Here is a 12,134-nt window from a genome sequence, read left to right as displayed (position 1 = left end):
ACTTACTGAGCAATATGCTATAGATTTTTGTTACAATGTTGTTAAACTACACAACATGTTATAAATTTTTCTAATTGAAAGGATTTAGATACAATATATCGTTTCTTTACTTAGAAATATATTTTATATTTTAAAATTTAAATGATTCACAAATAAAATTTTTCATTACTATTTCTCAAAAAAATTACTATAATGTCAAAGGACACTTGGTCTATTGATGAAGTTGAATGGCTCACAAAGAGCCTATTAGAAATCAAGTCTTGTTGAGTGCATAGTCCCAACATAAAAAAAATGACGAAGCTACGATCGAACCTTAGACGTATTTGGTGAAATGGATACTTCTTAACCAAAAAGACTAACATCAAGATTATAATAATAAATACTATAATTTATAACAATTTTGTCTCCAATATAAAATATTTATAACAAGATTGTGATGGTTATATATTTTCTAATGCCGATAGGCATTCTACAATGGCAGAATGGGTGGAGTTGGATGGTGTGAGCGTGTTAATGTTAACTTTTATTCTTCTAAGTTAAATTTGACAACCATCTACATGTTAAAAGTTTAAATCTTATTATAAATAGGATATATTTTTACAAATAATTTAGTAAATACCACATTAAATATTTCTTTAAATTATAATATTTGGCGATATAAATCATCTAATTTTTTAGAAATTAAAATTAAAATTAAATGAAAACAAATGAAATATAAATAATTTTAAATATAATAAATTAAATTATAATTATTTTGTAATGATATTTTTTAGATAGATTTATTTATCTATACTAGTATTAGTTCATCAAAAGAGGGATACTCTTGAAAGGTCCTTTATGAATTTAAAATGGATTCAAATCAGATGCTTTTTAACAAAAATCTCCCGTTGAGCATATGCCGTAAATGGTCGACAATTTGAAGAGCGTTTTGGTTATGATATTTCTATGCGGATAAGAGCAAACACAACGGACAGATTTGCAGAATTATATATGCGGAAGAGAGAAGTAGCTAACAATCAAAAGCAGGAGGAAAATGGAGAAGAAATTATCAAAGCGAGCATTAATGATGAAACCCTCGCCAATTCAGGAGTTATCTCATCTTGCCCAGCGTTGCAATGCTATCAATCTCGCTGAAGGTAATTCATACTTCTTACCAGCAATGTTTTAAAGCAATTGAAATGGAAGAACTTTACACTTGAGCTTGCAAATTCTAATTAGTATAATATGTGAATTGGAAATAATCAAACGGGATGTCCATCTTAGCCGTGATTCAGAACATAATCTTTAATTTAAGAAATGGTTTCGAAAGGCATGCAGTGGAGATTTTGAATCACTCCGTGCAATCCAAAATTTGGCCATTCTTATTTTATTGGTAATTCTAGAAGGAATTTTTCCACCATTGTTATGGACTACCGAAGCCTTTACACATTGAAACTTCATATGATACTTTCAGTTTATTATAAGTACTGTCTGATTCTCTTAGCTTATAACTTTGGCCTTGGACTGTCAATGGTTGCAACATTTTATTTTAAATACTAAATAGCATCTTTATGCAACTAATTTTTGAGTTGTATTTTTTGATGTGAAATTTATATAATTTGATCGCTGTTTTGTAGGTTTCCCTGACTTTCCAGCTCCAATCGAACTTAAAGAAGTGGCAATAGCAGCCATATGTGCCGATTTAAATCAATACAGGCAGAAAATTATCCCACGCCAAATTTTCTTTTTGACTTGATTTGAACTGGATGCACTATAATTATGGCGTCAATGATATTATGTGTAGGTTACTATTAAATTTAGTCATTATTCGATTCTTTATTATAATTTTTAGAGACTGACAATTGGTATATTGTATAATCAAACAATGACATACCTTTTCACTGTTAGAAAGAAAACTCTGAACTCGCAATCCCAAAGAAGTTGCTATTTCACACCTTGAGTACCCCAACATGCCAATGTGACAACCTAGTTCTATCGTAGTTGGTACTTGGAGAATATAACAGCATCAGAACCACAATAGGAGCTTCAAGCAAAGAATCATGCCTTAGGTATGATATTTGAAGGAACAATCCACAGCTTGAACGTCCAACAGTTTGGTAGCCCAGTGAAGAGTATCTCGGTATAAGAATGGGGGCTGCTAGGTTGAATTCCTAGGCTGTCCATAGAAAATAACATGTTATTGGATTCTGATTAGGGGCTCCAATCAAATAAGAGTAGCTTGAAGGGAGATGTTAGAAAGAATAGACCCTACTCTAAATTGAGATGGGTCTTTTACCCTCCCATGGTAAACTGCCCAAGCATGTTTAATGGGAGCTCCTAGTTAGTCCATGAAAATAATAGGACTGAGCAATATTAAGATTACTGAAACTGTAGAAACATTCCATTTGCATCTTAGTACTATGACATACTTAAAGTGTAAGTGGAGTTTATTATTCTGGTTTTAAATGAGAAAAAGCTGCAAAACTGTGGTCAATTTGAAACTAAGAAAAAACCAAAATATTTTTAAAAATATAGGAAACAAAAAACTTTTCCTATTAGTAATGCCAAAAATAGCGCTTCAAAAGAGGAACAATCAGGAGACATAAAATTGGAATTTGATAATTGTTGCCCTAGTTTAAAAAAAGGTAAAAACCAAAAAGAGAAATAAGAATGAGGGATGTGTGCTCAGTTTTGCTGATGATGACATTCTTTTGAAAACCTTGATTAGCATATTCCTTTATTCACCCAAATTCTGAAATAGTTTGATTCTGGACTGAAAATGTGGAGGTTAAATGAATACATCAGGCTAAATAGGCAATGGTGGATAGTTTTTTCGATAACTTGCGAAAGAGTTGTAGGTTATTTGATAGCTTGCGAGGTGTTAATAACCTATTGGTTTTTCAACCAGTTATGTGAGGGAAAAAACACTTTCACAAAAAATCCTGTTGCTGTTTTAAACTAGTGTCACTGGGGCTGAAGCCCACCTACCAAATTGTAATGAAAATAGATAAAATATTTCATTTATTTCAATGTATATTGCTAGGTATTTATGAAGTGGTGGAGATGGCAGAAAGATGTTAAATAGTTTAACTGTGCAAAATTGCCTCTCTAACTATTTACTTTAAACAATGCAATACATTTATTAACAGTGTAATACATTATACTAACAATCCCCCCTTGTTCTTACAAGTGTATTTCCAAAATATACAATTCATCTTTTAAGAAACCCCCCCCCCCCCTTAAGGTTTACACTTGAAAATTTGCTGAAATCAAGATGTTCCACATCTTTGTGAAAATCTTCATTGAAGAAGCAAATTGTGAATCAAGTGGAGTTCCATCAAGTTGTTTGGTAGCCCTCGGGAAGCTGTAGACCTTGTCTAAGATTCCCTCAGTTCTTCCTCCATAACTCCCTAATCACAACCTGGCAAGCTATTGGACAATCATCCATCTTGAACTCTACACAAAACCCCTTACCCGCCTACACAAGTCAAACTTTACAATACATGTATCTTCAAATGTGTCAGCCTAAGTCACAAGGTTCGAGTTCGAGTTCGAGTTCGACAACTATGAAGTTCGACAAGTTAAAAAAATAAAAAAAAATTCGACATAAAATTCGCCTTATAGAACTTTAAAATATATATATATATATATAAGCTATTTATTATTATTATATATTTATGAGTTTCATGCAAAGAATAATTACATGTTTATGGGTTTAGTTATTATTATTATTATAATAATATATTTATGAATTTATTTATTAGTATTTTTATATGTCTAATTTATTTATTATTATAATGTTATTTATTATTAAAATTTCCGTTTGCTTAAAAAATAATAAAAATAATCTTATTATAAACTCTATTATTATATGAATCACCAACTCAGCCCCTTATAATTTAGTTTATACAAATCATAAAAAAATAAAAAAATAATTATAACCTTATCATTAACTATTAAAATAATATAAACTATATTTATTCTTATACTTTCGTTTACAAATCATATTTTGTTATTATAATAGTAATATTGTTATCAATTATTACAAACCTAAACCGATACATGGAAAATGGAGTTCCGATGACCTCAATCCTGCTGGAGCCAATGCAAACCCACTGTCGACCACGCTAGACGCAGACGCAACCCCACTGTCGACCACGCTTGACGCAGCAAAATGGAGACACAGGCACAGTCGGAAATGTAGAACAATTGTTTTGTCGTAGCTGCGGTAGCAGATACAATCGTTTTTGTCCAACCAAGCTTCAAACGGTTGCACTTTTAGCAGACGAACGGCATGGTTTCACAAATTTTTTCTAGAAAACCCTACAAAGCAATTCCGTACGAATTAATGACGAACATGAACGAATTTTTAACATTGTTTATGGGTTCGTCGAATTCCGAATCTGAAGTTTAAAATTCGGCGAACCCTGTGACTTAGGTGTCACCAATAACAAGAAACCAAAATGCCAAAAACGCTTCTCAAGCTAAACATAATTTCAAAGTGAGAAGTTAACTCATTTTTCTTACAATAATAACACTTGATTTCCTCATTTCTTATACTTGATCTTTTGTTATGCTTTTGAGCATATAACACATTTTCTACTTGAGAAACTGTTACCTAAATTTTATTTTCTACTTGAGAAACTGTTACCTAAATTTAGGTAGAACTATAGTTATGACAATCAAAGGTGCATTTTTGTGTACAAGAGCTTTGATTTCATATAAACTAGAGAGCTGAAACATTACATTTCAGAGAAGAAAGAGAATCACATAAAACTGATTTTTTGACAAGGTTTTTCGGAAAATGTATTTCTTTATTGATCATATTTGTTCAAATGTTTCACACAAGCTGTGAAACTAGCTAAAGAGCAAATTCAAATTTTGAATTTGAAAACATGAATACATATGTGAAAAAAGAAAAGGGCATAAAGAGTCATAGGGGCCAGTCATTGCCTGAATGACAACCGATGTTGCTGCTCGCTTTGACCATGCATGCTTTGGATGCTTTGCTGCTCCTGTTTTCCCGCATTCTAGTGCCAAATTCTGCAATCACAAGAAAAGATGGAGTTAGATCCAATGGATCTAAGCAATGCCTCGCCTATCTCATCATTATACCCCACACATACATCCACATTGCCAAACCCAAACCCTGATCTGCTCTCTAACTAGTTTGTCTCATATGTAGTAACAAATATCTCAACTTGTTAACAAGAGACAGAAATACATTTTGAAATGATCACATATGACAATATAAATCAGCAAGTAGCATCTTTGCGTTGCATCAGTATTCAGTAGTATTCAGTGGTGTCTTGGCAACAACATATATGGATAACATTGGATGAGATCAATAGTGATAATTGGATTAGCATGTGGTTAACAGTCAAACTGAAAGTAAGGATCATGTGCAAAATTCATCAGAGAGGGAAATCCTTCCAAGGCTATGGTCTGATAACAATTTTTGAGAGATCAAATATGAACTATTCGTGCTTCCAGAGCACCAATGCTGACAAGTTCAAAGCTAGATGGAAAGAGCATCATAATCAATACAAATCTGAAATGACCAAGGCATTGAAATCTGATAACTAATTAAAGTTTATAGAAAATGCAGCAACCAAATCCATTTGAAGGCATATGCAATTTATCAAGTTTTTTATGATCACGCACAAGTAGTAAAGGATATTCAAAAATGACAAATATGGATTGTGCTACAGAAGCTCTAATAGTGCTGATGCAAATAACATTCTGTGTCATTAAAGGTATTCACATCTCAAGAACATCAATGAAGCAATAATGTCATGTTGCCTGAAGCAAAGATTTTTAAAAGTCACATTTACAACTGCTACAAGATAAGAGCAATAGACCATGAGAAAATGGATAAAAACAAAGAGCAAATGTTATGTATAATAACATAAAAAGGGTCACAACATGGTAACATAGTAACAACAATTCTATCAAGGAAAAAGATTGCCATAATGAAAATAGAACAGCAGTTTGTAATGAATAGCTTTTTTAGTCAAATCTGAAGAAAAAAGTGGCACTTTTAAGAGATCATGTGGAGTTTCCAGCTATAGAATGAAGGGCAACATATTTATACTATGTGAGAAATAGGTAAACAACAAATTAGAGCAGAAAATACAAAGCTTTCATGGGGTGAGTTTAAAATCTAAAGATTTTTCCAGCTTGCAATTACTATAGTAAATGAAGTATGCATTCAAATCTTCAACCAGCATAATGTCATCAGAAGGAGCAACATGCTGCAGATATCAAGCCTAAGAATACAGTATTCATATGGAAATCAAAGAGAAAGCATTCCTTTTTTTAATCTTCAAGATTTCAGCATCAAAGAAAAGAAAATGAAAGTGTACCATTTTGACTGTCTGCAAGAGAGAAGACCAAAGGAACATTGCCACTGTTCGAACTTCATGAAATCATTGGAAAAAAGCTTCCAGAATACCTTCGAATCCAAAGAAAATGTAAAGCAAACTTTCTTGTTTCTTCTTCCCATGGCAGCTAGTAGAGAAAAAGCCAAAAAATGAAGCAAAAACTCTAGTTTTGAGCCGCAAAATGGCTTCAAAAATGTCAACAAACCCCTGGTATATCCTCTCATGGAGGTCAACAAAGAGTAAAGGTTTCAAGTGTGAAGAAAAAGAGAAGAACATGATGTTACAGTCACACAAAAAATGCCCAGATTTTACCAGTTCAAGCTTAAAGTCTTTTGGCAAAGGCTTCCATGATTGTGCTATATAATCTTTAGCAAAAGGAAGAAATAAATCTGGTGTTCCAATCCAGACAAATGCAGAAATAGATCTGCTATTTGAGCCAAAGAGTACCAAGGATAACTTTAGTGGCTAATATTCGCCAATTGGCTAAACTCACTTATCAGGGACTCCAAATTTGGCTGATTGTTTTGCACTTTTGGGGTGGCCATGTCAATTGCACTTAACGAAAATTTGGTCGCATGCTTAGGCCAAACCCCAATAATAATATAGAAGTATTTGTATATTAGTGATGACTTCGCCAATGCAATCTATTTTTTCAAGTGGTAAATTAAATATTTTCGCCTATAATTTCCAATTCTTGTTTTAATTGGTGGTCATCTTTGTCAATATTTGGTATAAATTTAAGTTAGGTTACAGGTTAAGTACATAGACTCGACATGTATCTCTATTCTAGAAACTTTCCATGAAACTTTTTATCTTTTCTCATTTGGGCCCAAAATAGATTTGATTGGGGACACATTTCTTTATTTCTAGGTCTTTCTTTAAAACTTGGCATCCTTTTAAAAGTTTAGCCCAAAATAGTATTTAGGCCATTGATTTAGGATCATTGGACAATTATAAATAATAGAGGTACTTCCTCCAAACCACCATTTAATGATTTGGAGGGAAACTGTAATAATAAAAGTGGGCTAAATTTAACTTTCAAATTTCGTAATTAATTAGGATTTATATAATAATAATAAATTGGTTTCTAGGTACATGTAATTCTGCCCATGATTTTGATCAGTAATAGAATATTTGCTAGGATTTTATAGAATTTTCATACAATTGAAAAAAAAATCGCCAATAAAATTAAATTTTTTCCTACTCAAAAAACTAAATTCACCAATGAAAATTAATTATTTTTCTCTAAACTAATGTTTGATTTGCCAAAATTTTGTACTTTATTCCAAAGGGAGGTTTCTTAAAGTTATCCCTGAAAAGTACACCAAAAATGCCCAGTTTCGAGCCACATATGGCTTTCAAATCTCTATATTTTCTCTTGGCAGGGGCAATCGACATAAGAAGAATGAGAAATCAGAATGAGAGTCTTAGGCAAATGAAGCAAAATAAGATACTTAGGGTTTGAAATTTGAATACCCTATGTCCCATCTTCACGTCAAAATATAAGGGCATTTGTTTTGCCTTTGTGACAATCTTTCCATCCCTTTCATACTCACGGGGTTATGTTTTTAATCATCTCAATGCCCAAGGTTATAAAGGATGGAACATAATACCTTAGAATGTCTGAACGTAGCTTTTAAAAGATAGAATAAATATTAGATCATCATTGAAATATATGTATTATGATGTTTATTGTTTAATATTTTTAATATATATTACTAAGTAGTAATGATGTATTCTTAAGTGGTTTGCAAATCACTTTAATAATATCATTAATCTAATTAATATTTATTATAATATTATAAAATATATATTATATTAAATATTATCTTCTTATCAATCAAATATTAACATTTATTACATGATCTATAATTTGTTATTATTTTAAATATATTTCAACTATATTAGTGATATTTATTAAATGATTTAAATTATCATTTACTAAATATTATAAATACAATTAAAATATAATAAAACTAAAGAATTATGAGTTACGTAATATTATTGTTATTTTGATATAAGTATCAAAAGCTTCTCTAATTCATTTATTGATTAATGTTTTTAATATTGCCTTGATAAATGAATTATAATGAAGTTGTGATGGAAAATTAAGATATTTACTTTACTTTTAAAAGTCAAAACTTAGATATTTTTGGCAAGAATGACAAGGTGATGGGATGGGAGACTAGTTGAAGAGTTATTGCATTTCAAAGACTTTTGGCAGCCTTTTTGGAGATATAACTGCATTTATGAAGGGGCTTTATGATGATATTTTGGGGCAACTTGTACACTTTTTGAAGACTTTTTAGAGGCTCAAAATTGGCCTTGATGGCTGAATTCAACCAAGGAGTGGTTGTTTGCATTTATGATGCAGTTGGATGTGAAAATGCATAAGTACAAGCTTGAGGCTCATTTGTAAAGGTTCCCAGTTTTTTGTAAGAGAGCTATTGTTGTGATTTCTTCTTGAATCCTTCATAGTTTGCATACGGATTGATTTTTAACAATTATGGGAATGCTATTGTCTCACCCTTTGAAACTTTGAATGGAATAGTTGTTTGAAGACCTTTTCTTAGTTTCATCTTATTGTATGAAAGGTACTGATTTATTGTCATTATCGTGATTCATTTTGAGTCCTAAATGAGAATCCTTCAGTTTTTAGCATTTACAAAAAGAGTAATTTGTTATCAGAATTGTGTCATATTTGAACTATTTCAGGAAGGTTTCATTGTGTTAAGAATATCAATCTCATTTCAAGTTTGGTGCATCGCCTTAAGTCTTAAGTTTTAATTCTGTTATCCTTCTATTTCTTTCTGTCCCAATTTTTAAGTTATGTTTGAAGAGCAAAAAGGTGAAAGCATCTCATAGGAACCAGGCTATACCTAGAGATTTACTCCATCTTAGGGTAACCCACAGACCCAGGAGTATTTTTATGTGTCTCAAAGTGACTGGGTTTTAGAACTCATTCAAGGGTGCAACTTTTAGAGATAACATAAACACCTTATGAATCATTTGCATTTGCTTTTGTTTCTTCTGCTAAAAGAGTTGAAATCATATCTTCTAATTTCAAGGCTTTGTGTAAAAATAACATTATTATATTTTGTAGGCAGATTGTTTAACAATATAGCTTTAGCATCATCATCATTTGCTGGAGCCTAGACTTTGGTAAGTTGTCTGAGAAGAGACCTCAAATTACTTATGTGATTTTCTATTGTGATTCCATCTTCCATTTTAGTCCGAACAGAAGTTGAAAAGAAAATTTTGCATTAAGCACTTTTGTTCCAAACAACTTATTCAAATCCTCCCAAATCTCACTTGATTTTTTGTCCAAGTCTATGTTATGCAACTGAGAATTAGAAAGTGGAAGACAAATAATATCCTTGGTTTTATCATCTCTGCTGCTCTAATCTAATAACTTACTGTAGCTGTAGGTGGGCTTTCTTTTCTAGTAACTAGTCCCCAAAATGTTTTATTCAGGCATTTTCATTTTCATTTTCATTTTCGAGGTATGAAAATTAAAGCCATAATATTTATCTAATATATCAAACACAATCTCCATGATAAAACATCCCTTTTATTTCCTGTAATTACTTCACTATAATTGAATATTTGCTGCTAAGCCCTAAATTCCTCTTGCAGATTTAAACAAAAGAAAAACTATGATCAGTTTACATGCACAAAGATTGCTTGATTAGTCGCAACATCAACACAGGCACATAGATTGTCCTCTCACACCATTTTTCATAGTCATATAAATCTATGATCAACTTCAAATACTCATTGCATATTCACAATCACTCAAGAAGATCAAAGACCGCTATGATACCAATTGTTATGAAAATAGATAAATATTTCATTTGTTTCAATGTATATTGGTATTACATTTGATAGGTATTTATAAAGTGGCGGAGACGATGGAAAGAAGTAAAATAGTTTAGCTGTGCAAAACTTCCTCTCTAATTGTTTACCCTAAACAATATAATACATCTACTAATAAATGCAATACATTATACTAACACAAATGTACCCATGTGGCTGTATACACACAATTTCTTTGTAAACTTAAGTAGCTAAACAGTTCCGATGTAGATTTTTAATTGTTGGAAAATGATAAATTTCAATTTTTCCTTAGTTTAGTGGAGCAACTAGTACTTAAAAATTGAAAATGATCTTTGGAAAAAGAGGGGCTAGAAATAAGCAACAACTATTTTTTTTGTATAAATGACTAGCAACTTCACTATGCTTTCCTTCCCTTTTATTTATCTTCAAGTTTTGCTCAACTATTTTGGTGAAAACTATTATTATGAATTTCACTTCAAAACTCCATTCAAAACAAGTGCTTATAAATTAGGCTGCAAACTCCGCTTTTCATGGGGCCATGAGCTCCACAAATTGTTGCTAAAAAAGTTGAGCAATGTTTGTTAGCCAAAATAAGTGAAGCAGCTACATGGGGACCTGCACTTAACCCTTAGGTTTTCTTTGTTTTTGCATTTATTATTAAAACAAAGTCTATAATAGTAACACAAAATTTTTTTGTTTGATAAATTAAGTACTATAAAGTTTTTGTAATTCTCTAAATTGGATTAGTCTTAAGATTGAATAACTATCAATTTTTGTTTTTGGTCAGTAAGTTTTTATTTTATTTTATTAATAATAGTAAAATTCCAGAATATAGTAAGCAACATGAAAATGTTTGAAAAACTACCCAAACAATCCTACTAGTCTATACACTGGTATCATTATCCTATATGTGCATTTCAAACCCTATTATCTATTGACCCTCTGCGTATAGGGGATTCTATTCTACACAACAAATATGACTGATAATGTTTGAAAAACTACCCAAACCATGCTACCAGCCTATACACTAGTATCGATATCTAGCATCTGCATTTTAAACCCTATTGCCTATCAAGCCTTTGCATACAATGGATTCTATTATAGACAAAAAATATGATTGAAATTTGATTCAATACATGCATATACATAGAAAATTCATGTAAATATAAACAAAAAGAATGGAAATTTCAACAAAAATCACTTGATCCACCTAGAGCACGAGCACCTTGAAACTGCATATCGGCCATCCAAAATTCAAAATGCAGAAAATGGTACCACCTCAAATCACATACCACTACCACCACCACCTTCAGTGATTGCCCCTTCCAGCTCGACCACCCATAGCACCTCGACCAGTACCAGGGAGTCCACAAAATTAAACGTGAGCAGATTTTTGTCCATTTGTTCCCTTGGCACCCCAACAACCATAGCAATTTCTATTCTTTTACATAATCTTTGATAAGTGCCAATATTTCTTTATTACAATAATAGATAAGTTGTCTATTATTAGTTAATGGTTATCTATTGTAAATATTTTAAGCTTTATTTTGCTTTCGTTTTTTGCTTTCTCTTTCTATTCTTTATGATCGTTTCCCAAGGAAACATCGTTTCATTCTTTTGTATATATTGACCTTTCGGTCTCTGCTAATATCAAGTATTTTACCAATTACTTCATAATATGGTATCAGAGCAAATACTTCAAATTTTTTCGAAAAATTTATAATTTCTATTGGAATTATTTGTTAAGGTTTTTCGAAATTATTTCTGATCTTTCACAAACAACTTGGATAGGGTTTCTAATCACGTTTTTGGTGGTATTTGGCGTGGGAAAAATCGTGGTATTTTGGACCTGTGCCATAACCGTGACTTCTACTGCACGATTTTTACTCCTTATCACGATTTGTTGCATATCCGATTTTTGGGAATGATTTCTGC

At 31.6% G+C, this 12,134-nt stretch overlaps 1 protein-coding gene across 1 annotated transcript in view; it reads left to right on the top strand.

Annotated features, from left to right (window-relative positions):
* Window positions 1–856: 856 nt before the first annotated feature.
* Window positions 857–12,134, top strand: part of LOC149571718 (uncharacterized) — a 217,332-nt gene continuing 206,054 nt past the window's right edge. The window contains exons 1-2 of the mRNA XM_089813128.1: window positions 857–1,136; window positions 1,617–1,695. Coding sequence (XP_089669254.1) covers window positions 1,034–1,136; window positions 1,617–1,695 — 182 coding nt within the window. The 5' untranslated portion in view covers window positions 857–1,033. The remainder of the gene's footprint in view (window positions 1,137–1,616; window positions 1,696–12,134) is intronic.

The sequence above is a fragment of the Cupressus sempervirens genome, chromosome 2 (genome assembly GCF_028749045.1).
Source record: "Cupressus sempervirens isolate cs-2001-9-10 chromosome 2, ASM2874904v1, whole genome shotgun sequence".
Lineage (NCBI taxonomy): Eukaryota > Viridiplantae > Streptophyta > Pinopsida > Cupressales > Cupressaceae > Cupressus > Cupressus sempervirens.
Note: the sequence above shows the minus strand (reverse complement) of the source record. Positions and strands in the feature narration are given on the sequence as shown.